The sequence below is a fragment of the Oncorhynchus clarkii genome, chromosome 24 (assembly GCF_045791955.1).
Source record: "Oncorhynchus clarkii lewisi isolate Uvic-CL-2024 chromosome 24, UVic_Ocla_1.0, whole genome shotgun sequence".
NCBI classification, from domain to species: domain Eukaryota; kingdom Metazoa; phylum Chordata; class Actinopteri; order Salmoniformes; family Salmonidae; genus Oncorhynchus; species Oncorhynchus clarkii.
This window is the reverse complement of record NC_092170.1, coordinates 3,153,505-3,179,858: the sequence shown is the minus strand read 5'-3', so window position 1 is coordinate 3,179,858 and position 26,354 is coordinate 3,153,505. Positions and strand designations below refer to the sequence as shown.

The 26,354-nt window shown below is 41.4% G+C and overlaps 3 protein-coding genes across 4 annotated transcripts in view; all 3 read right to left on the bottom strand.

The window, feature by feature from the left end:
* The window catches only part of LOC139382380 (rho guanine nucleotide exchange factor 12-like), an 80,630-nt gene extending 78,097 nt beyond the window's left edge, over positions 1-2,533 (bottom strand). The window contains exons 1-2 of the mRNA XM_071126385.1: positions 1,174-2,533; positions 782-924 (exon numbers count right to left, since the gene is read on the bottom strand). Coding sequence (XP_070982486.1) covers positions 782-813 — 32 coding nt within the window. The 5' untranslated portion in view covers positions 814-924; positions 1,174-2,533. The remainder of the gene's footprint in view (positions 1-781; positions 925-1,173) is intronic.
* A 1,169-nt stretch (positions 2,534-3,702) lies between these two features.
* Positions 3,703-26,218, bottom strand: LOC139382241 (TLC domain-containing protein 5-like). 2 transcript variants are annotated; one of them, XM_071126111.1, is made up of 3 exons: positions 26,145-26,218; positions 13,715-13,917; positions 3,703-5,571 (listed from the first exon to the last, which is right to left on the bottom strand). In XM_071126111.1, the coding sequence occupies exons 2-3, from the start codon at positions 13,908-13,910 to the stop codon at positions 5,039-5,041; spliced, it is 729 nt and encodes a 242-aa protein (XP_070982212.1). In that variant the 5' UTR covers positions 13,911-13,917; positions 26,145-26,218; the 3' UTR covers positions 3,703-5,038. The 2 variants fall into 2 exon arrangements, with proteins under 2 accessions (XP_070982212.1, XP_070982211.1); XM_071126110.1 differs by lacking the exon at positions 26,145-26,218 and adding an exon at positions 16,660-16,891.
* LOC139382240 (TLC domain-containing protein 5-like) lies at positions 16,701-26,230 on the bottom strand. The gene is made up of 3 exons (XM_071126109.1): positions 25,864-26,230; positions 17,670-17,872; positions 16,701-17,474 (listed from the first exon to the last, which is right to left on the bottom strand). Exons 2-3 carry the CDS (start codon positions 17,863-17,865, stop codon positions 16,942-16,944), a joined length of 729 nt encoding a protein of 242 aa, XP_070982210.1. The 5' UTR covers positions 17,866-17,872; positions 25,864-26,230; the 3' UTR covers positions 16,701-16,941.
* Positions 26,231-26,354: the final 124 nt, after the last annotated feature.

The following is a 26,354-nucleotide window of genomic DNA, read 5'->3' as shown; positions in this document are numbered from 1 at the left end:
TAATTTGGTTGTCAGGCCTCTCTAGCTCTACACACACTATTGACATGATCGTGGTTGATTCACTTGATACAGCTCAAATTCCATTTTCAGTCTTTGATGGTGCAACAACCAGCTCAAGAAATGTTTGTATATTATGTGGTTGGTGGTGTAAAAATCATGGTAAATGGTCAGAGGTCTTTTGCCAGTACCAATTTCTGTGGTGCGACAGTGGAGAGTTCAGCACAGCACTGGGTTGAGAAAATATATGGGAGGCTATTGTGCTACTTAAGAACATACCTCAATGAAAAATAATGCCCCGCCTACTGGTTTATCATTTTGAAATTGGTTGTTGGAGTACATATTAAGTAACATTCAGTAATAATACACATTACTTATATACAGCTTAGGCTATACCATATGGGAGATAGTAAAAGCCTTTAGCTGACTCCAAAAACAAACAATTGACATAACATGAGAAGAATTGTCACTTGCATGCAGCCAGTGGAAAATTATCAGTGGGCATACCAATCCTTGCAGGCTTTTACAAGACTTGAGAACTTGCAATTTTAGCAGACAAAGCAACTTACAGTCACGCGTGCATATACTTTAAGTTCGGTTGGTCCCGAGAATCGAACCCACAACCCTAGCGTTACAAGAACCATGCTCTCTACCAACTGGGCCACAAAAGGTCCACATGTCACCTACACTATCCGATAAAGCAAAAGGTGCCAAAAGGCATGATGTCTTCAATGACATTGTGAAGTGGAGTGTTTACTAAATGCCTGGAAAAGGTCGTACTTACCTATCAGTGATACTGGACTGTGTGTCGCTCATTGGGCTTCCGTTTCTAGATTTGCTTTGATTTATATCCAATTATCATTTTCCAAAGTATGATAAGAGTCTCTTTGAAGTCCTTCCCTAACATCCGTCTGTGTAGAAGAGATGCTTGAAAAAGATGACAAAAAATAAAAAACATTGAGAGCTGAATCCCCAAATAACAATGTTATGAAAACACCTTAAAATTGTCGGCGATAGACTCCCAGTGAAAAATAACGTATGGGTATGTCCTAATAATGAATTCAAAACATCAAATGAATAGTTTTGCAATCCTTCGCAGTGGAATTCTACGTATTCAGACAAGCCACTGACAATAATGAAACTTTCGCTGCTGTAACCCTTGAGATAAATTAGTACCTCTAATCACTCCTCGTCTTACGTCGTGCAGCTCTCCACCTTTTCGCAGAAGACACCGTGGTCAGGGATGTTCCTATTGACAATGTGTTCCGTTGGAAAATATTGATACAGCCTCCACTTTCACTCGGTCTGCATCTATCTCCATGTACGAATCCTTTGACGTCAATCGAAATGGTTCGCATCACACTTACTTTTGTCAGATGTAAAACCCTATAGGAAATACAACCAGTTAACCTGGCCTGGTGTAATAATAGTCAGACTGTCTTTTTTTGTTGTTGAAAATCGAGTCAGTCCCATTTGGTGTTCCCAGACTCCAGGTTTGCCTTTATCCGCGGACGAGCAGCCCCTCGTGACCAGGAGAATTTCTAAAAAACTGACAAGTCTGAGTTGAAACCCGTGTTGTGAATTAGCTAACTAGTTAGTAATTATTGAATCAACATAAACTAGGTAATATTCTTAGCTTGATTAGCTAGCTATAGCAAATGCATTCGTTTTTACCCCCCCACCCCCCAGCTATTGCGCTATTTAGCTTGCTAGCCAATGTGCCCGTCTAAATGTGTTCAGTTAGCTTGAACTGAAGCTAGCCAGACTACAACGTTAGCTAGCGGTTAGTTAACTCCAGGGAGTGGAAACGGGACGCCTTTTCCCCCAGTCGACTCGAAACGTGTCCGATAAGATACGTTTTCCTTAAAAGTGTTAAGATTGATAGTTAGCAACGAAACAAAGTAAATCGTTGAAATTCAGCCGACTGAATGCATTAGCAGCTACAGTCAATTGCTGCAGAGTCTCGGCTAACAACGGTGGCCAACTACTATACAGCTATATCTAGCAACGAAAACAGATGAACTCTTTCACTAGCTACAAAACTTTGCTTCGTGTGCTCCGACAATCCTGGATGTCATTCCCCAAAAAAACGAAATCACAAAAACACGCTGTCCAACAAATGTACAAGGTGCCCCATCGAATATGAAGTCCATACGAGCTAAGGAATCGTTTCTTGTAAATCTCATTCGGGGTTGCAAACATCCACAAAACTTAACGGAGCGCATTTTTCATTGACTCCATGTTTCCAGAATTTACACAATTTGAAGTTGTTTCTCTGCAAAATTCCGTTGGATGTATACGCTATGCTAACATGGTTAGAGCTAGCTAGCAAACGAATTCTCTCATTCACAAAACAAAAACCACCGAGTCGGTTATCACTTTAGACGAATGTGATTATTAGAACGTGTTTCCAGATATGTTATTGAGGAGAAAATAAATGACTTTCTACAATTTTCCAAAATGTCAGGATAACTACGCCCTGACCAACAGCTCCCAATTTGCGTCTGTCTACTTCCGCCGGGAGAAAAATAAAAAATATAATTTCCAGACTTTCATAAAAAAAATAAAAAAAACATTCGTCTTATTCATTGTGGTGTCTGATTGGATGTCCTTGGCAGATGAGATACAAATAAAAACCTGGCCAGACTTTTAATTAAAAATAATAATAATAATATTCCTCTTTTGCCTTGTTCATTATGGTGTCTGATTGGAAGTCCTTGGGGTTACAAATGTATATTATGTAGGCCAAATTTATTTTGAACATTATCATTGTTATTATTGGCCTAATGATTATCACATTGATATTCTACAACACCATCTTATATTCCCCTCATTGTGTCTACTTATTTATTCCTGTGTTATACCACTTCTAAAACATCTGACACTCCAAAATCGAAGCTTGTCAGATGTTTTCAGGTCTCAGAAAGTGGTTATAATGTCAAGAGGAGTTCATGTCGACTGTTGTATGCCTTCAACCCAAATGAATGGAAACAAGGCGCCGAAAAAAAATACATCCCTATACTGCTCCCATTCATTTGGGATTCAGGTATACTGTATTATTGGATCTACACAGCAGATGGCTTAGGACGTGCACTAATCAGGACTCACCTTTTGGGGTCAGACAACTTCGGACAAACTTTAATTTTTGGGTGAACTATTCCATTAAAATGACCAGTAAATAAAGTACAACCATTTCCTGCTGTAACAATAATAAATCATAACATTTTAGTGTTAAATGGTTATGGCATTTGGCAGCAAAACGTGTTCAAACGTAACATTTTTGGTTGACCACTCTAGTACAGTATTTTGGAGGATTGTTGATTTACAAATGCCACCATGTGGACAATTTGAATACTTCACGCACAGAGCACTCTGTGGCTATAGCGCAATAAGTCTACCCTACAGTACGGGACAAGGCTACACTACTTTTTTTGAAAGCAATGTAGGCTTGTATACCTTTAAATATGTTGTAATACAATTAACATAACTCATTTAAAGTAAATTCTAACAAGTGGCAAAGTAGTAGTTCCCTGAGTAAAAATAATAATAAATCTGTTCAAATTTTTCTAATAAATATTTGATACTATATATGCCTAATATGTGCTGTAATATTTTACTTGATATTACAGCACATATTTCTATACCAGATTTGTATTCAGGGTATTTATTGAAAACACAAAAGTAAACATTACATTTGAACATGTATAAAGTCACAAAGGCACACATATTTATTCTCCTTTATCACAGACACAGGGGTAGTGAATGTTGACATACAGTATGTGGAATGGTATCTAACTATTTAGGCACCATATTTAAATATTTCATATAAAAAGTAGTGAATTTCAAATATGAAAGCATACAATAGTGGGAAATGTGACCTAGCATCATACTGGAACATTTTAAGCAATACAGTGCACAAACATTTAGCACAAATTATTGTTTACCCATTGGTATTTTTTAACTAAGACACAGGGGTGGTGAATGTTGACAAACAATTCCACAGTGTCTAACTATTGAGGCACCAGATTGAAATATTTAATCGAAAAGTAGTGAATTTCAAATATGAATGCATACAATATTGGGAAATGTGATTTTAGCATCATACTGGAACATTTTAAGCAATACCATGCACACAACAATTGTTATTTTAAACTAATTTACAATGACTAATATACACCCAATCAAGCAATGGAATGCCACAAAAACATACTATTACAGTATGTTACACAATTACTTTGTTCCACGTGTTACGGATTTGTTGCGGTTCGCTTTAATGAAAAACCCATATTGTAGCTAAATGGAAAGACAGTTATCACAAGAAACATGTAGCTTTTTACTGAGTTGTATGTTATATAAAAGCCAGTGTCATGTAACACTGCAATCTCAGCGAGCGTTAATAAACCTCTTCCTAAAAACCAAATGGAATGTTTTAAAATGGCTTATAAATTGTACTACAATTCAAATTAGACAAAGACTCAAATTAGAAAAATTTGACTCAAAACATTGCAAAAATATTTATAAAAAGTTGCATTTCTGCAGAAAAACTTCTGCATACAACAAAATACTGCAAAAGGAAAGAAACAGTTTCGGTTCAATTTCACTGCCTCAAAAAAGTGTTGCCGAACCTATGAGGATTAGGGAATGTTATGTGCCTATTTCCCAATAGTCAACTTATTGCTGGATACAAGGTTAGAAGAACATACTATTAGGTTACAGTTAATTGTAAATAGGTTGTGAAATACATCTGTTCATCATATTGGCACTAGGTCCTTTGGTTTCAAAAGACAAACTATATCTCAATTGTTTTTTCTACAGTTGTACATTTTTTAAGATGCTTTTGCATCATTCTCTTGCACTTGTTAATTTTTTTTTTAAATGTACAAGTGTTAGTTAAATACCAACATATTCCCATATAACCATATAGGCCTAAAGAATTTGTTGACTTTAACCCCATGCTTACACAACCATTAAATGTATTAAGGTTGTCTATTAGTATAAACATTGGATGTTTTTATTAATCTTCTAATGATAAGGAAGTCTTTCAGTCGGTCTTTCCGACATGTCCGTTAACTGCTGCCAATTTGTGTTGGTCTCTCCAGAGTCTGTATTTGGATTGACTCTTGCGGTAGGCGAAACGACCAATGTCCACCATGAACACCCAGGACAGCACATACATGGCAACTCCCCCACACTTTATAATTAACCTGGGCCGTGGGGAGATGAGCTCGCAGTACAACATCCTCCCGCCAACCACTATGCGCATGAACACAAATAGCACCACAAACAGAACATCCACCACCTCCCCTGTCAGGCTCTCATAGCGACCCAACTGTCTCAGGAACCAGCGAGTTTGCAGCAGGGGGTTGGTGATCTCGCTAGCAAAGATTACGGCGCAGGACTCGATTCCCGATTCCCCCAAGCTCAGGGTCAACAAGATACCCAGGATGCTCATCGTGTGGTGGACCAGCATCACCGGGCCCTCTGTGCGGAAGTACACACACCAGCCCATATCGAAGATGAAGTAGCCCAGGCTAATGACCATAGCACTGATCTGAAGGGGGGTGTTCTTTGTGCCTGGAATCAAGATCACAACGTTATTGTAAACAGTCTTCATGGTTAGTAACATTGTCATACACACATCCAATTACTGTATACTTGGCAAGAAACTCTACATAAAGAACCTTGAGTTTTGGATGTAAACTTAATTCTCTGAGTAGATTAACAGGTCGACAAATGACCTATGGGGACTCCTTCCCCTTCACGCGATGAGATGCTTAATATAAAATATATTTACAGTCACGCCATTCCCTTACTGTATCCACGTGACTTGTCACTATAAAAGGCGGTGTGACGTGACACACTGTCAATTACTTGACTTGAATTCCACAGAGGTGGAGGAACGACATGAAAGCTTGGCGATCCGTTATTCTACTCAGAGAACCAGGGCTAAATCCGTAACGTTCTCTCTTTTCGTAAAGGGGTTGCTGTACCAAACAGGTGGTTCAGCAACAGAGTGGGATACCATTAAACCTTAGTCCAGATGAGCCCCTAGGAAGTCATTGTATCCACACAGCAGCAAGCTCTCCTCAGGCCCCCACAGACAATTCACATTTTTGTTTTAACCCTAAACTGCCACACCTGATTCAATTAGTCAAAGGATTGATTAATTGTAACAGAAAATATTAACCCAACAAGGTGGATTATATGTCAACTGTAAACACAAACAAGCTGAAAGCTTAAACTTAAACATGAGATGCTTTCATTAGGTGTAACAACACCAAGAGGGGAAGCCCTCTGTATAGAACATCCATCTCACTGATGGTTGATAAGTATGTACAAGGTTCAAAGTGCGATCGCTTATCTGGGTTGAGAGAGCGTGCCGTGTCCAGAACCACAGACCCCACTGCTGGTGTGGACATAACATTGAGTCTGTAGTACCTCGTGAAAGTCATGGGTGTTGATTCCAGGGAGGCCCCTCTGAACTGGGCCCATGAGGTGGCCATACCCCTGGTGGAGTGTGCTACCATGCCATCTAGAGTTGGTGTACCTACTGCAATGTACCTTAGGTGTTCTCCCCATAACACACAACAATCTGTTCTGTTTGATAAATAATTATCTGGTTGCGGCAAGATAGTCACTCAATCCCCTAATCCTGCAAAGTGTATACAACTCACAACACCCCTGTGAGAAATGGGGAGTCTGTCATACACACATTCAACATAGATAGGGACTTCCCTGCAGCAATAAGCATCTGGAGAAAAGTCAAAATGTCATAAATTGGTCAGGAAAAAGGCGATTCTGCACGGGCAATACACCACTTCCACTTGTAGGAATAAAGTCTTTGTGTAAAGGATACCCTTACTGCCTGTATTATATCAATTACCAAGGAGGGTAATCCTGCAGCTACAAGGTGGTCACATTCGGGTGCCACACCCACGTCACTGGGCTGGGTTTTGGGGTGTGAAAGCTAGCCCTTCACTTGTGACAGGACGTCCGCCCAACGATGGAGTTCCCATGGTTGGGAGGTTGTCAGCTGTACAAAGTCTGAAAACCAGTGACCCTTTGGCCAATGTGGAGCCACAAGTAGAACTGACTTGTTCTCAAGAATGAGCTTCCTCAAGATCTGAGGGAGCGAGGGAATTGGTGGAAAGGCATAGGGCAGCCCCCTCGGCGATCTGTGTTATAGGGCGTTGACCCCGAGTGGGCCTGCTGGACCCTTCGTGGAGAACTACATCGGACAATGTTTGAGTCTCACAAGGTTAACAGATTGGCCCCGGCAGGTTATTGCTTTGAGGGATGTAAGTAGTGTGTTTGCCCAAAGCAGTAGCTCCCTTGCTACCTGGTGTAGTGTCATTGACCTCAGTCCGCCAAGGCAGTTGATGTATGCAACCACTGTCATGTTGTCTGTCCGTATCAGTACATGTTGGGAGGAAGTGCTGGAGTGCAAGGTGAACCGCCTTGAGCTCCAGAACATTGATGTGAGCTGTTGTTTATGGTGCGGACTATACACCACAAACCCCTTACTGGTTCAAGACTGCTCCCCATCCCTTTCGGATTATGTCTGTAATCAAAGTCACCTGGGTGTGAACTGCGCTTAGGAGGAGAACTCCACCGGGAGTTTGAAGTGCTACACACCACCATTGTATTGCTCTCTAGAAACTCTTCAGTAGGACTGAGAACGTATGTTCCTCCACCAACGAGCAGGTGCAGCCTGTCTGAGCCTGTTTTTTTGGGGGGGGCATCCCAGTTGGGGGGACTGGGACAGGAGAAATGGTTTGCTGGCTGACACATTTATATGTGCTTCTCTGTCCTCCTTTAGACACTTGGGCCACTCCTGGCTAGGTGATATGGGTATACCTAAGAGTGGAACTCTCTCTTTGTCAGGGAGCTTGGGCTTCGCTAACCATAGGTGGTGCTGTGCAACACACATGCAGCCAAAGTCTTCCCAACCATATGAGCATTGCTCTGAAGGCACTGGATGAGCAGATCGGTCACTGTAGACAGTTCTTTCATGGTCCTAATATTATAGTCTGCAGCTACTTCTGACTGAAGGCCAGAATTGCTGCTAAATTGCCAAGCCTAGCGGCTGAAGCGGTGCTGTCATGTGTCCTGCGTAGGAAGCGATCAAATGCCTTGCATCGTTTGTTAGGCAGCTCTTGGTCTGAACTGTGACGGAGAGAAGCAGGCAGAACAAGTCAAGCAAATGATTTGTCCATACGGGGGAAATGGCCAAAACCATTCTCGTCTGTACCATGAAGTGTAGCTAAGTGATTTGCTTCGCATGGAAAGTTTTTTTTGACTTGGCGTGTTCCATGTGCATTGGAGCTCGCGCACAAAGTCTTTGAACAGGAGGCATGTCTCAGTCTTTGAAGAACTGAATTCATCAAACTTGAATGTGGACACCATGGCAGAAAGGGGCGTGCTCCATGTTGAGGTTCCCACTTGCCTTCTCAAAGATTTCAGAGGATTCTTTTTTGGTCAAGTGTCACTGCCAGTAGCAACAGTCATCAAAAATTGTTAGAAGGTTTTAAAAACAATTCTAATAATTGCAACAGTTGGACAATGGATGAAGATACTCCAAATTGTTAGAATCCATTAGGTATTGAGTGAATTATAGCACATAACATTTTACTTTTATGGACAAATAATGAATGGAGTTCAGGGATTTTGGTGGGAATTCAGGTATTCAATTGGTCGAATTTCAAATGTTTTTCTTAGATAGTCTTGCATAGTCATACATTTTCTAATGGTATCAGGTATTTCTTTGATATTTTATGTTCAAATGAAGAAAACAATGTGCCTCATTTGCATAAATACACTGGTGTATTTGCATATATGAATACATTAAGATAAAGGGGTGGAACAAGGCTGCAACCATGAAAATGTGAAATGCTTACTTACAAGCCCTTAAACAACAATGCGGTTTTAAGAAAAATAAGTGTTAAGTAAAAAATAGTCTGGGTAGCCATTTGATTAGCTGTTCAGGAGTCTTATGGCTTGGGGGTAGAAGCTGTTAAAAAGCCTTTTGGACTGCTTGCCATGTGGTAGCAGTATATGACTAGGGTGGCTGGAGTCTGACTATTTTTAGGGCCTTCCTCTGACACCGCCTGGTATAGAGGTCTTGGATGGCAGGAAGCTTGGCCCAAGTGATGTACTGGGCCGCACGCACTACCCTCTGTAGTGCCTTGCAGTCAGAGGCCGAGCAGTTGCCATACCAGGCAAAGATGCAACCCGATGGTGCAGCTGTTTAACTTGAGGATCTGAGAACCCATGCCAAATCCTTTCAGTCTCCTGGGAGGGAATAGGCTTTGTTGTGCTCTCTTCACAAATGTCTTGGTGTGTTTGGACCATGAGAGTTTGTTGGTGATGTGGTCACGTTCTGTTGCATAATTCAAGAAGTGTGCCAATAGCAGGATACACTCGGATTAAAAATCAACACGCTTGGATCTAGACTACATTTATCTATACATACTTTACATCATTTGCGAGATCAGACATAATATCACTCACTATAAGTGTTAATTTTTGGAATTTGCTTTAATTTAAGAACATCTAATTTGTAGCAAATTAGAATTTTTTCAATTACACAAAAAAATAATACCCATCAAAATAAAGTTATCTTTCTTCTATTTCTTGTGATGTAAGTGTAGAGGATAAAACCCAGGCGAAGCTTTAGCATTCTTATAGATGCAACGGAAAGACAATGTATTTCATTGAGCCCATTTCAGCCATCACCGGGGTGTGTGTGACAGGTCATTACAAACATTTCCACGGTTTACAGGAAAAAACAACAGGCAGAAGCAAGAGTATGAAAGAGTCGCAGGAGTAAAATGAAAGAAATCAATCCAGCGAGATTTAAGTGACAAGTGGATTTTTCACCCCTCAAACACAGGAAATAGATGGCTGAAAAAGACAGATCCTCAGGTGGGCGGGGCTTAAGCGTTGCTATATATTTCCACGACCGTGGAAATGTTTGTAATGACCTGTCAAACACACTCCGGTAATGGCTGAAATGGGCTCAATAGACTACATTGTCTTTTCGTTGCATCTATAAGAATGCGAAAGCTTTGTCTGGGATTTAACATACCATTAACAAATTGATGGGTGTTAATTTTTTGTGTAATTTAAAGTTAATTTGCTACAAATTAGATGCACCGAAATTTAAGCAAAAAGAGTATGAAAGAGTAAAATGAAAGCAATCAATACAGCGAGATTTAAGTGACAAGTGGATTTTTCACCCTTCAAACACAGGAAATAGATGGCAGAAAAAGAGTGTTGCTACTGCCAGGCCAACAGGCTGGGACTGAATGATGCTAGAGCCACGGTGCATACCATCATCAGAGTGATCATTGTCTGTGGCACAAGAGTGGGAAGCTCTTGTGGACAGTACATCAGTGTCATCGGATTCAACAACCACACTCTGTTCAGAGGTAGGGGTTGAGTTTGGTACCGGCAGTGGAAGTCTGGCCATGATGTGCTCGAGGGTGGACTCCATGTTTGCCATGCGACTGCCCAGTGACATAATCTCATTGCGCAGCTCAGTGCAGTGAGATTTGTGCCCAGGCGAGGATGAGCGACGGCGTTGATTGGGCAGTGGATCACGAGGGGAGTGAGACCTGTCATTTGACCTGGAGCATTTGGAATGATTTGCAGAGGAAGGTCTACGATCAATTATCTGTGTGGCAGATTCATCTGATGACAGTCCGGTGGTTCCGTCCACAAAGCTCTCAAGTCGAGATATCAATGCTCTCGGTGTGAATTTCTGCTACTCTGTGCAGCAGCTTGAGCATGTTCAGCTCCCAAGCAAAGAAGGCAAAGAGTGTGCTCACCCGAGGCTAGGAGATGTTTCTCATACTGTTGACACAGGTGGAATGGCATCCTGAATACAGCACTGAATCTGTGTGCAAGGAACGGATTTTCACACAATTGTATACAAGAGAAATGTGTTCCAAGAATTCTGCTTTGATGCATCGAGTTGGTGCCTCGGTGTCGGCTTTGAGAGAATAGCTAGCAACACAAAGCATCACCTCTGCTCCGTAGAGCGTCGGGGTCAAGACTCCCGCCTTTATAGGCGAACTCAATACATTTTATGCCCGCTTCGACAAAAACAACACAGAGCTGTGCATGAGGGCCTCCGCCGTCCCAGAGGAATTGGTGATCTCGCTCTCCTAGGCCTACGTGAATAAGGTTTTAACCTGGTCAACATTCGCAAGGCCGTTCTCAGAGCATGTGCAGACCAGCTTGCAGGCATCTTCACGGTCATTTCAACCTCTCCTTGTCCTAGTCTGTAATCCCCATGTCTCAAGCTGACCACCATCATTCTTGTCCCCAAGAACTCTAAAGCTACCTGCCACAATGACTACTGCCATGTGCATATAGCACTAAGATCTGTAATCATGAAGTGCTTTGAAAGGCTGGTCATGGCAAATATCAACTCCATCATCCCAGACACCTGAGACCCACTTCAATTTGCATAACGCCCCAACAGATCTACAGACAATGGAATCTCAATTGCACTCCACACTGCCCTCTCCTACCTGGAAAATATGCATACCTATTTGAGAATGTTGTTCATCGACTACAGCTCAGCATTCAACACCATAATGCCCTCCAAGCTCGTCACCAAGCTCGGGACCCTGGAACTGAACACCTCCCTATGCAACTGGATCCTGGACCTCCGGACGGGCCGACCCCAGGTGGTTAGAGTAGGCAACAACACCTCCGCCACGCTGACTCTGAACACTAGGGCCCCCTAAGTGTGTGCTTAGCCCCCTCCTGTACTCTGTTTATCCACGACTATGTGGCCACGCACATCTTCAACTCCATCATAAAGTTTGCTGACGACACGACGGTTGTAGGCCTGATCACCAACGGAGATGAGAAAGCATACAGGAAGGAGGTCAGAGAACTGCCAGTGTGTTGCCAGGACAACAAACCTCTACCCTATATGTCAGCAAGACCAAGGAGCTGATCATGGATTACAGGAAACAGGCGAGGTCAAGAGCTTCAAGTTCCTCTGTGTCCACATCACTGAAGACTTAACATGGTCTTCTCACACCAGAACGTTGTGAAGAAGGCACGGCAAAGCCTCATATCCCTTCGTAGGCTGAAACGATTTGGCATACCTATCAGATTCAGAGAAACTTTTACATCTCCACCATTGAGGGCCTCCTGACTGGTTGTATTACTCTCTGGTATTGCAACTGCCCTGCTTGCGACCGGAAAGCCATACAGAGGCAGTTATGGATGGTCCAGCCGGTTTCTGAGAAAGAAAAAAAACTGCCAAAGACTTTAACCATCCGAGACATGGACTGTTCTCCATGTTCCCGTCCAGCAGGCTATACCGGTGCGTCAAGGCTCAGACCAACAGACTCCTAAACAGCTTCTATCCCCCTACTGCTCTCCCTCAGACTATCCACACTGACTCTATCTATGCCCATCCACAGGTCTAACAGACACAACCTATGGTCCTGCTAAAATTATTATTGATTTAATGTATTACTCCATTACGCTGCTGTCCATTGATTGCCATTTCTATTAGTATTTGTCCTGTTACTGGTCACTATTACCCGTTTACATGTATACACTGTGTTCCATGACATAGACTGAACAGGTGAATCCATTTGAAAAATATAATCCCTTATTGATGTTGCCTGTTAAATCTACTTCAATCAGTGTAAATAAAGGGGAGGAGACAGGTTAAAGAAGGATTTTTAAGCCTTGAAACAGTTGAGACATGGATTGTGTATGTGTGCCATTCAGAGGGTGAATGGGAAAGACCAATTATTTAAGTGCCTTTGAATGGGTTATGGTAGTAGATGCCTGGCGGTTTGAGTCTGTCAAGAACTGCAACGCTTCCGGGTTTTCACGCGGAACAGTTTCCCGTGTGCATCCAGAATGGTCCACCACCCAACTTGACACAACTGTGGGAAGCATTGGAGTCAATGTGGGCCAGCGTTCCTGTGGAATGCTTTTGACACCTTGTACAGTCCATGCACCGACGAATTGAGGCTGTTCTGAGGGCAAAAGGAGGTGCAACTCAATATTAGGAAGGTGTTCCTAATGTTTTGTACACTCAGTGTATATCACAATTAGTGTATTAGCGTAACTATTTATATAATCCTGGAACAGTACCATCTAGTGGTCAGAACCTGGTATAGGACAGAAACCAAACAACTTGAATGACTAATTTCGCCGAACAGAAAAAAAAAGCACCAAATTCACTGAGAATTCATTAGATAAGATAAAGAAACAATACTCTGAGCCGCAGATCCATACTACATGTCAGAAATAGAGAACTGATTCTGTATACTTGTTGGGTTGGGATTGGAGTGGAGGTCCGTGGGTGGCTTTTAACAATTTATTTGGATTCCTTGTCTTACGCATTGTTAGAAAACTTTGGTGTAATTCAGATGCAAGGTACTACATTTATTGAATATTATATGAAGCCAATTTGGGTGCAATCAATTAGAATTTGATCTGTGAGAAATTAAGCTATCTAAACAAACATGTTTTTACAAAAATACTAATCTTACCCGTGTCCAACTACAGAAATTATTTCAGACAATATGAGATGGTGGTGTCATGGCTTGCTAAATGACATGGAACGACCCCTATATACCAACTTAACCATGTTTAGAGAATGGTTGTATGGAAGCAGCACTCTACATGGAAACGATTACACTGTTTCAGTGCAATTAAATAGTGAGCATCTTACCTGGATGTGTGAAGGGCCAAGGTCCTTCCACATAGCCTATGTATGCTGTTATGCAGACCGCCAGGATGCCATGGAGCAGTGTGACCAGCCTACAGTTCCACTCAAAGCCACGGCTTTCATTGTTATTACACAGTAGTTTGTAGAGAGTGATCCAGCCTGTTAGGCAGAGGACCACGCCAATAGGCAGCGATGTCATCCCTCAGCTAAATACACAAAAACAAAACAAAAACCACTTAAATGACCAACACACACACACACACAAATACACTGTAGAAGTTTCATAAGATTGCATGACCCCTTCATTTTCTACCATCACCAACAATATCAGCTATGCTCAAGATTTGTGCAAGTAAGTCCGATTAGCCTACATTTTATGTTAGTAAATGTTCTGTAAAATGCAGCATAATTGCAATATAGAAATACAGTGCCTTCAAAAAGGTATTCACACCCCTTGCCTTTTTCCACATTTTGTAGTGTTGAAACGTGGGATTTTTTTCCCCCAAATATTTACACAAAATACTCTAATGTCAAAGTGGAAGACAAATTCTAACATTTGTAAAACATTTATGAAAAACAAAACAAATTTATCTGGATTAGATAAGTATTCAATTCATGTTAGAATCCCCTTTGGCAGCGATTACAGTCAAGTCTTTCTGGGTAAGTCTCTAAGCGCTTTCCACACCTGGATTGTGCAACATTTGCCCATTATTCTTTTTAGGTCTTACCATAGATTTTCAAGCAGATTTGAGTCAAAACTGTAACTCAGCCACTCAGGAACATTCACTGTCTTCTTAGTGAACAGCTTCAGTGTAGATTTAGCCAAGGATTTTGCCTGTGCTTAGCTCCATTTAGTTAATTTTTTTATACTGAAAAACTCCCCAGTCCTTAGCGGTTACAAGTATACCAATAACATGATGCAGCCACCACCATGCTTTAAAATATGAAGAGTGGTACTCAGTAAAAAGTGTTGTATTGTATTTGCCCCAAACATAATTGCTTTGCCACATTTATTGCAGTATTACTTTAGTGCCTTGTTGCAAACAGGATGCATGTTTTAAATTCTGTACAGGCTTCCTTCTTTTCACTCTGTCAATTAGTTAGTATTGTGGCGTAACTACAATGTTTTCTCCTATCATAGCCATTAAACTCTGTTTTAAAGTCATTATTGATCTCATGGTGAAATCCCTGAGCGGTTTCCTTCCTCTCTGGCAACTGAGTTAGGAAGGACACCTGTATCTTTTTAGTGATTGGGTGTATTGATCCAACATCCAAAGTGTATTGAATAACTTCCCCATGCTCAATCGGTGCCATTTTTTGCAAGGCATTGGAAAACCTCCCTGGTCTTTGTGCTTGAATCTGTGTTTGAAATTCACTGTTCAACTGTCGAACCTTACAAAATATTTTTACGTGTGGGTTACAGAGATGAGGTAGTCATTAAAAAAATGTATGTTAACTATTATTGCACACAGAGTGAGTCCATGCAACTTATTATGTGACTTGTTAAGCACAATTTTACTCCTGAACTTATTCAGGCTTGCTATAACAAAAGGATTGAATACTTATTGACTCATTACCAGGGGTGTAAAGTACTTAAGTAAAAATACTTTAAAGTACTACTTAAGTAGTTTTTTGGGGGTATCTGTACTTTACAATTTATATTTCTCGCAAATTTTACTTCACTACATTCCCAAAGACAATAATGTACTTTTTACTCCATGCATTTTCCTTGACACCCAAAATTACACATTACATTTTGAATGCTTAGCAGAACAGGAAAATGGTCAAATTCACACACTTGTCAACATAACATCACTGGTCATCCCTACTGCCTCATCTGGTGGACACACTAAACACAAATGCTTTGTTTGTAAATTATGTCTGAGTGTTGGAGTGTGCCCCTGGCTATCCATAAATACATTTTTAAAAACAAGAAAATAGTGCAGTCTGGTTTGCGTAATATAAGCTATTTGAAATTATTTATACTTTCTTTTGATTCTTAAGTATATTTTTTCCAATTACATTTACTTTTGATACTTAACTATATTTCAAACCAAATGCTTTTAGACTTTTACTGACGTAGTACTTTAAATGGGTGACGTTCACTTCTACTTAAGTCATTTTCTATTGAGGTATCTTTACTTTTACTCAAGTATGACAATTGGGTACTTTTTCCACCACTGCTCAAGACGTTTCAGCTTTTCATTTATAATTAATTTGTAAACATTTCTAACAATTCCACTTTGACATTATGGGTTATTGTGTGTAGGCCAGTGACCAAATATCTCTATTGAATCCAATTTTAAAATTCAGGCTGTAAGACAACACACACGCTGCTGCTACTGTCTATCTATCCTGTTGCCTAGTCACTTTACCCCTACCTATATGTACAGTACATAGCTACCTCAATTACCTCGTATCCCTGCATTTCGACTCGGTATTGGTACTCCCTTTATAGTCATGTTATTTTCTACGTGCTAATATATCCATGTTATTTTTACTCCTTATTCAATGTGTATTTATTTCTTATGTTAATATTTCATTTTTTTATTACATTTTCTCTCTTATCTTTAACTCTGCATTGTTGGAAATGGATCCGTAAGTAAGCATTTCACTGTTAGTCTACACCTTCAAAGCATGTGAGATATAGAATTTTACTTGAACAAAATGAGGGAAAAAGGTTGTGAATACTTTCTGAAGGTACTGTAAATTACCTTCTAATGAACCTGTGTTATAATTAAGCAATAAGGCCTGAGGAGGTGTGGTATATGGCATATATACCACGGCTACGGGCTGTTCTTATGCATGACGCAACACGGAGTGCCTGGAAACAGCCCTTAGCAGTGGTATATTGGCCATATATCACAAACCCCCAACGTGCCTTATTGCTTTTATAAACTGGTTACCAACGTAATTAGAGCAGTAAAAAAAAAAATGTTTTGTCATACCCGTGGCATACGGTCTGATATACCACGGCTGTCAGCCAATCGGCATTCAGGGCTTGAACCACCCAGTTTATTAACCCAAAGTGAGTGATGAACAGTGTATGTCTAAACTGAGCATCTTGGTTTTCCTGAACTGAGCACAATAATGTACAAGTGTAAGCTGAATACCAAAGACTACTCCCCAATAATCATACACAATCATTGGTAGTTAATCATTTGTTAAAGAAGTTCTATTAGTATAAACATTGGATGTTTTTATTCATCTTCTAATGATAAGGAAGTCTTTCAGTCGGCCTTTCCGACATGTCCGTTAACTGCAGCCAATTTGTGTTGGTCTCTCCAGCGTCTGTATTTGGATTGACTCTTGCGGTAGGCGAAACGACCAATGTCCACCATGAACACCCAGGACAGCACATACATGGCAACTCCCCCACACTTTATAATTAACCTGGGCCGTGGGGAGATGAGCTCGCAGTACAACATCCTCCCGCCAACCACTATGCGCATGAACACAAATAGCACCACAAACAGAACATCCACCACCTCCCCTGTCAGGCTCTCATAGCGACCCAACTGTCTCAGGAACCAGCGAGTTTGCAGCAGGGGGTTGGTGATCTCACTGCCAAAGAGCACGGCACAGGACTCGATGCCTGATTCTCCCAAGCTCAGGGTCAACAAAATACCCAGGATGCTCATGGTGTGGTGAGCCAGCATCACCGGGCCTTCGGTGCGGAAGTAAACACACCAGCCCATATCGAAGAAGAAGTAGCCCAGGCTAATGACCATAGCACTGATCTGAAGGGGGGTGTTCTTTGTGCCTGGAATCAAGATCACAACGTTATTGTAAACACTATTTATGCTTAGCAACATACACACATATATCAAAGTATACTGATCCCCCCCCCCAAAAAAATTGCTCCTATACAAACTTTACCACCGGTACAGGAGCAGCACTACGTGGGATTAGATAGGCGGTACAGGAGCAGCGTGGGATTAGATAGTGAGTATTTTACCTGGATGTGTGAAGGGCCAAGGTCCATCCACATAGCCTATGTATGCTGTTATACAGACGGCCAGGATTCCATGGAGCAGTGTGACCAGCCTACAATTCCACTCAGAACCGTGGCTGCCATTGGTGTTACACAGTAGTGTGTAGAGAGTGATCCAGCCTGTTAGACAAAGGACCACGCCGACAGCCAGCGATGTCATCCCTCAGCTAAATACAAAAAAACAAGTACAATACAGAAATACATTACCTTTCAATGAACCCTTGTTAAAATTCAAAGCAACTGACAAACAATGTTTATCTGAACTGAGCAGTTGTAGTGTTCTGGCCAGTCTGAGTATTGAGGATTTGGTGAGGTCTCATGTGTTTTTATTGGGAAATGAGACCATGATACACCTTCGTTGGTAAGGAGAAATTTCATGCTAGCAGACTTTAGGGGAGTTTCAAAACAAGTCCAAAAGTAATTGTGTCTGGGGCAGTACATCCTGGTCTCATAGACAAGACGTAACATAGTAAATACAAGTCTGGGACACTCAAATATGGAGTAGGTCCCCCTTTGCTGCAATAACAGCCTCCACTCTTCTGGGAAGGCTTTCCAGTAGATGTCGGAAGATTGCTGTGGGGACTTGCTTCCAAAACAGCCACAAGAGCATTACTGAGGTCGGGCACTGATGTTGGCCGATTAGGCCTGGTTCGATGTTGTGTTCAATTTCATCCCACCAAAGGTGTTCGATTGGGTTGAGGTCCAGGCTCTGTGTAGGCCAGTCAAGTTCTTCCACACCAATCTCAACAAACCATTTCTGTATAGACCCCGCTATGTGCACAGGGGTATTGTCATGCTGAAACAGTAAAAGGGCCTTCCCCAAACTGTTGCCACAAAGTTGGAAGCACTGAATCGTCTAGAACACATATGTCAGAGTCAAGGCCCGCGGGCCACATCCGGCCCGCAAGAAGGTTTTTTACGGCCCCTGGGATGATCTTGATTTATTATTAGAACCGGCCCGCAGCAAGCCGGCAGCCCGCAGATCTTTTACACGCACCAATACTACATTTCCCACAATGCAAAGGTGACGCACCGAGCAGTAGGCTGCTTCATTTCAATATTTATTGGCACAGCAGTCGTCAGCATCACAGTAAAATTAACTTTCAGATACCCATCAAAAATGGCAAAACGGAAGGTGGATACTGAGAACCGGGGGTTTCAAACAAGGTGGGAGTCGGAGTATATGTTCACGAAGGTAGCTGGAAAACCTGTGTGTCTTCTGTGTGGAGAAAGTGTGGCGGTACTGAAAGAGTATAATCTGAGACGACATTATGAAACGAAACACGCGGACAAAAACAAGAATATGGACATGGAACAAAGGCTACAAAAGGCAGAGGAATTAAAACGAGGCCTCAAATCTCGACAGGCTCTGTTCAAAAAAGCCAAATCACAAGGCCAGGCTGCTGTCAAGGCCAGTTTTATTTTGGCAGAAGAGATCGCTAAATCAGCCCGGCCATTTACGGAGGGGGATTTCATCAAAAACTGCATGATTAAAGTTTGTGACGAAGTTTGCCCAGAAAAAAGGCAACTCTTTTTAAATGTGAGTCTGAGCAGAAACACCATTGCCGAGAGAGTAGACCAGTTGTCCATCAATCTAAAAGAGCAGCTTGTGAAAAAGGGAAAAGATTTTATTGCATATTCCTTGGCTGTGGATGAGAGCACCGACATTTCTGACATTGCCCAGTTGTCAATTTTCATCCGCGGAGTGGACTCCAACCTAAGCGTGACAGAGGAGTTTTTGGCTTTACGTCCTATGCATGGCACAACTACGGGGCATGATTTGTATGAAGAGGTGTCAAGATGTGTAAATGAGATGGAGCTGCCTTGGGAAAAACTCGTGGGTTTGACAACCGACGGAGCACCTGCGATGTGTGGACACAGGAGCGGACTGGTGGCGAAGATACGGGAAAAGATGCAAGAGGAAAACGCGACAGGTGAGCTGACAGCTTATCATTGTATCATACACCAGGAAGCGTTGTGCGGTAAAGCCTTGAAAATGGAGCATGTAATGAGCATCATCACGCGCACAGTTAACTTTATCAGAGCCAAAGGTTTGAATCACCGCCAGTTCAAGGCATTTCTGACGGAGTTAGAAACGGAGCATGGTGATTTGCCTTATCACACAGAGGTGCGATGGCTAAGCCAGGGAAAGGTGCTTCAAAGATGTTTCGAGCTTCGTGAGGAGATTTGTCTGTTCTTGGACAGCAAAGGGAAAGACACAACACAACTCCGAGACGAAATGTTTCTGTGTGAAATGGCTTTTCTGTGTGACATTACGAGTCATCTGAATGCAATAAACTTGCAGCTGCAGGGTCGGGATCGTGTCATCTCTGATATGTACAGTACAGTGAAGGCATTTAAAACCAAACTGACTCTGTGGGAGACGCAGATGCGGAAAGAAAATTTGAGCCACTTTCCCAGCTGCCAGACCATGAAAGAGAAGCTCTCTACCAGTGCGTTCCCGAGCACACAGTTGGCTGATAAAATAGGTATGCTTGCCGCTGACTTTCGACGCCGATTTGCTGACTTTGAAGCACAAAAAAGCAGGTTGGAACTGCTCGGTAACCCATTTGCTGTTGACGTGGAAAGCTCACCACCAAACCTCCAAATGGAGTTGATTGACCTCCAATGCAATGATGCACTGAGGGCAAAATATGCGGCAGTGGGTGCTGCGGAGTTCGCCCGTTTCCTCCCCGGCACAATGCCCCAGCTGCGCATCCAGGCTGCTCAAACGTTGTCTATGTTTGGCAGCACATACCTGTGTGAACAACTGTTTTCTTTGATGAACCTGAACAAAACATCACACAGAAGTCGACTTACTGCTGAACACCTCCACTCAATTCTGAGGATTTCTTCAGCTCAGAGCCTTACCCCGAACATTGATGAACTTGTGGAAAAGATGGGACACCACCAAGTATCACCCTCAACCTCAAACAAGTGAACATTACTGTGCAATCACATATTTAGAGTTTTTACTCAGTTCAAGTTTAAAAGTTAAAATTTAATATTTGTTTTCACTGCATGTTACTTCTCCTTAAACAAAGTGTTGTTTTTGATTAATAGATTTTTGCACTTTATTTTTTTGTATTTCAATCCAATTATATTTTAAAAATATTTCAGTTGAGTGGATGATAGAAAATTGCTATTATTGTTTTTTCTTTGAAGTAAATTTAGCCCACTTTTGCTAAAATAGAAAATATAGTCTACTGATGGTGCCTTGAATACCGGTTTCTTTCATTTAATGTTCATGTTATGGGGATATTTATATAAAGGAAATTTGTCTTTTGTGTCTGTTGAAAATTAAAGATTACTGACAGAGCCATAAGAAAATATTGCTTTATTTATCTGATCATATTGTAATATATTTGTTAGGTTTTCAGTAGGTTCAATTAGGTTCACTAGACTATATGCGTCATTTAAAAATTTTTCAATGAACATTCGAACAGTCCGGCCCTCGTCTTGTAGCTGATTTTTTTATTTGGCCCTCCGTCCATTTGACTTTGACACCCCTGGTCTAGAATGTCATGGTATGCAGTCGCGTTAAGATTTCCCTTCACTGGAACTAAGGCGCATAGTCCGAACCATGAAAAACAACTCCAGACCATTATTCCTCCTCCACCAAACTTTACAGTTGGCACTATGCATTTGGGCAGGTAGCGTCCTCCTGGCATCTGCCAAACCCAGATTAGTCTGTCGGACTGCCAGATGGTGAAGTGTGACACATCACTCCAGAGAATGGGTTTCCACTGCTCCAGAGTCCAATGGCATTGTGCATGGTGATCTTAGGCTTTTGTGCGTCTGCTCGGCCATGGAAAACCATTTCATAAAGTTGCCAACGAACTGTTAATGTGCTGACTTTGCTTCCAGAGGCAGTTTGGAACTCTGCAGTGAGTGTTGCAAATGAGGACAGACCATTTCTAAGCGCTGTTTCAGCACTCAGAGGTCCCATTCTGTGAGCTTGTGTGGCCTACCACTTCGCGGCTGAGCAGTTGTTGCTCCTAGACATTTCCACTTCACAATAACAGCACTTACAGTTGACCGGGACAGCTCTAGCAGGGCAGAAATTTGACGAACTGACTTGTTAGAAAAGGTGGCATGCTATGACGGTGCCACATTAAAGTCAATGAGCTCTTCAGTAAGGCCATTCTAATGCCAATGTTTGTCTATGGAGATTGCATGGCTGTGTGTTCGATTTTATACACCTGTCATCAACAGGTGTGGCTGAAATAGCGGAATCCACAAATGTGAATAGGTGTCCATACACTTTATATATATATATATATATATATATATATATACACACACACACTGTATGTTATGTTTGGTATGGTTACACAAGACAGGTTATTTAAGGCAAAAACAATAGGAGGGTGGTCGGTCGGGATGGATGGGCGTATAACGCAAACATCTTGCAACCCAAAGATTGCGAATTCAAATCTCATCATGGACAACTTTAGCATTTCAGCAACTTTTCATCTACTTAGCATGTTACCTAAACCTTTGAGCTAACCCTTCCCCTAACATAAACCTTTACCTCTAGCCTAGGTAACGTTAGCCACAACAAATTGGAATTTGTAACCGGTCAAAAGTTTCAGAACACCAACTCATTCAAGGGTTTTTCTTTATTTGTACTATGTTCTACATTGTAGAATAATAGTGAAGATACCAAAACTACGAAAATAGCACATATGGAATCATGTAGTAACCAAAAAAGTGTTAAACAAATAAAATACATTTAATATTTGAGATTCTTCAAATAGCCACCCTTTGCCTTGATGACAGCTTTACACACACTTGGCATTCTCTCAACCAGCTTCATGAGGTAGTTGCCTGGAATGCATCTCAATTACCAGATGTGCCTTCTTAAAAGTTAATTTGTGGAATTTCTTCCCTTCTTAATGCATTTGAGCCAATCAGGGTATACAGAAGATGGTCTTTTACCAAATAGGACTAAGTCCATATTATGACAAGAACAGCTCAAATAAGCAAAGAGAAATGACAGTCCATCATTACTTTAAGACATGAAGGTCAGTCAATACGGAACATTTCAAGAAATGTGAATGTTTCTTCAAGTACAGTCGCAAAAACAATTAAGCGCTATGATGAAACTGGCTCTCATGAGGACCGCACAGGAACGGAAGACCCAGAGTTACCTCTGCTGCAGAGGATGAGTTGATTAGAGTTACCAGCCTCAGAAATTGCAGCCTGAATAAATGCTTCACAGAGTTCAAGTAACATACACATCTCAACATCAACTGTTCAGAGGAGACTGTGAAATCAGGCCTTCATGGTCGAATTGCTGCAAAGAAACCACTACTAAAGAACACCAATAAGAAGAAGAGACTTGAAACATGAGCAACAGACATTAGACCGGTGGTAATTTGTCCTTTGGTCTCGAGTCCAAATTTGAGATTTTGGGTTCCAACCGCTGTGTCTTTGTGAGACGCGGTGTGGGTGAACGGATCTCCCAACGTAAAGCATGGGGGAGGTGGTGTGATGGTTCTTTGCTGGTGACACTGTCTGCGATTTATTTAGAATTCAGAATTCAGGCACAGCATTCTGCAGCAATACGCCATCCCATCTGGTTTGGGCTTACTGGGACTATCATTTGTTTTTCAACAGGTTAATGACCAAACACCTCCAGGCTTTGTAAGGGCTATTTTACCAAGGAGCATGATGGAGTGCTGCATCAGATGACCTGGCCTATTTGAATAATCTCAAATATAAAATATATTTTGATTTGTTTAACACTTTTTTGGTTACTTCATGATTCCATGTGTGTTATTTCATAGTTTTGATGTCTTCACTATTATTCTACAATGTAGAAAATAGTAAAAATAAAGAAAAACCCTTGAATGAGTGGGTGTTCTAAAACCTGACCGGTAGTGTATGTTTAGCAAATTCGTAACATATTATACCAAATGGATGATCGACATTCACAAATTAATACAAACCATACGAAATATATCATGGGCTCCCGAGTGGCGCAGCGGTGTAAGGCACTGCATCTCAGTGTTACTACAGACCCTGGTTCAATTCCAAGCTGTATCACAACCGGCCATGATTGGGAGTACCATAGGGAGGCACACAATTGCCCCAGCGTTGTCCGTTGTCATTGTAAATAATAATTTGTTCTTAGCTGACTTGTCAAGTTAAATAAAAGGTAAAAAAATAAATAACAAAATAAATAATAAGAAATGCAGTGTCTAAGATTTTTGTACAAAATAATATGAAATGCTCTGAGATCAGGTTGCACTGCAGACAGTCTCCATTTCTTCCACTAAACTGTCAAAGCAAGCTAGTGTTAGGTGTTTTTCATACACCTATACATACATTATGTAATAAAAAAGAATATCCACATGTAAATGTTTATTATTAATATCATGAATTTGGCATACTATTTATAGAGCTAGCTATATTTTCCCCTGTTCAGCTGTTTTGACATCAGTGCAGAAGGGGAGAGAGCAGCTGGCTTGCTAGTATAGGGTACCACAGTATGAGTCATAATACCCATAAAACCTAGCGGTCAAACAGGGAAATGGTTCCAATCGTTTTTCCACCACAAATTTTTCCCATGGGGGATTTTAGAAACACTTACAATAAGGGCTGTATTTCATGTAGGCTTACGTTTTGATAACCGTGCAAATCTCTTTAGGACAAGCTGACTTATCAATATATTCACATGTATTTATCCCCCCAAAATGAAATGCTAATTATCTGCTAATGTGGCTATCATAAAGAACTACAAATGCCATGATGATCTGGATAAGATAGCCAAATCGAGGCAAAGGTAAGAATATCTGGAATGTAGTAATCAATGAATTGGCTACAATTCTTAAAAAATGAACAATGTCTTGTGAAAGTCTTAAATTGACACAATACATGTTCGCAAAGGTGTCAGCTAGAGATGACATGCAGGAGCTTGCACGATGTCTAACGTACATCGCCTTGGTCCGTACAATTGCCCTTATTTTAGCGCCCCAAAAACATAATACTTCTAGATCAACTGTAATGTTTTTTTTTGTTTTTTTTACTTTATTTAACTAGGCAAGTCAGTTAAGAACAAATTCGTATTTTCAATTACGGCCTAGTGGGTTAACTGCCTGTTCAGGGGCAGAACGACAGATTTGTACCTTGTCAGCTCGGGGGTTTGAACTTGCAACCTTCCGGTTACTAGTCCAACGCTCTAACCACTAGGCTACCCTGCCGCCCATTGTAAAGAACAATTTCTCCCAGCGTGGTAGTGAGAGGAGATGTGTGGGGAAATTGCTTTTTTTCACTCGGTCACTCCAACTTAAAGCATCTAAAATGTAAATAAAACACTATAAAGAGTTTATATAATGTCCAAACCTATTTGAAGGTTTGTCGAATTTGAATCGGGTTTTTGGGGCGGTGCTAAAGTGATCGTAGAAGTAAACAGCGGCTTTGAGAACGATGATCGCATGCAATGAAAAAAAATGACTAGGTATCCCCCTTGTTTTTAAAGGATGATAGAAGTGCTACACCTGGTGGAGAGAGATTGTAAGACAGAAATAGTTGCTTTGTACGTTACGACATGACACGTCAAGATGTAACGGAGGGTCAGTTTTTTTTTTTACTTTTCTCCAATACTATAGAGCCATTACCATGTCGAGCAACGCTTGAATAGAAACCTAGTTCACACCCCCGATTTTGACGTCAACACAGTTCCATTAGTTTTCTTTGTAGCCTCGTTTGAATGTTGCGGTTAGCATTTTTTAATCAGAGTAAATAGAGCCGAATATTGATAAGTCAACTTATCCGAGAGCTTTTAATGCGTCACGCCGGGGTAAGTCCACACAAAACACTGCCCTTAAGTTATTCTAAAACCCCCTACGGAAAAATGGTGGAAAGACGATTGGATCCATTTCCCTGTTTGACCGTTAGGCTTTATGGGTACTATGACACCTCCACGCTGGGGCTCTATAGCAAATAGAGAAAATAACACTGGCGAGATGGCTTGAAACCGAGCCATTAATGAAGATGAATATTTGAGCTAAAAACATTAAAAGTGAATACATTTGAGTCCTGATGAGCCGTCTAGACTATACAAGGTCAGTTCGATAAGGCAGGCGAGCCTCCTCAAGCTATCAAATATTGGCAATCATAACAATGCGAAATAACTACTTTGTAACATCACCTTATTTCTGCGCCGCTTGCACGTTCATGTCGGTGACATCTAATCTTCTGTCTATTTGTGGCCAGCATGCTCCTTCGGGTGAGTCACTTCATCTTTTGTTCTTTGTGTCCACGTTGCTCGGCTCATCAACAACAAAAAAATGTCTCTCGAGCATCTAATCTCAATAGCCTACTCCCCCACCTTGCAGTGTCAGCAACTGGAGCTGCAGATTGCTGCCCAACCCAAAACGAAATTAGTGAGTTAGTTTCCAACACTCCGTAAGTAAAGAAATATATAATTACTGCTAGCCTGGTTCCGAATGTAGCAGCAGCTTTATCGTCGACGGGTGGTGTCTAGTTGTCAACTTGCCATCTAGAATGGGGTTGTGGCGCCATCTGCTGGTATATTTACTGTACTTGGAGCCTGATAAGAGACGGAAAATTCACCGACACCTTTCTGAAGACTGAGAATCTGCTCAGATTTTTGCTGAATCCCCCCCACCCCCCCCTCAA

Bases quoted from the DNA above. Each gene is read 5' to 3' on its own strand.
- LOC139382241 (XM_071126111.1), bottom strand. From the start codon at position 13,910: ATGACATCGCTGCCTATTGGCGTGGTCCTCTGCCTAACAGGCTGGATC. The intron at 5,572-13,714 runs GTAAGATGCTCA...TCTTGATTCCAG, and splicing joins TTGGCCCTTCACACATCCAG to GCACAAAGAACACCCCCCTT.
- LOC139382240 (XM_071126109.1), bottom strand. From the start codon at position 17,865: ATGACATCGCTGGCTGTCGGCGTGGTCCTTTGTCTAACAGGCTGGATC. The intron at 17,475-17,669 runs GTAAAATACTCA...TCTTGATTCCAG, and splicing joins TTGGCCCTTCACACATCCAG to GCACAAAGAACACCCCCCTT.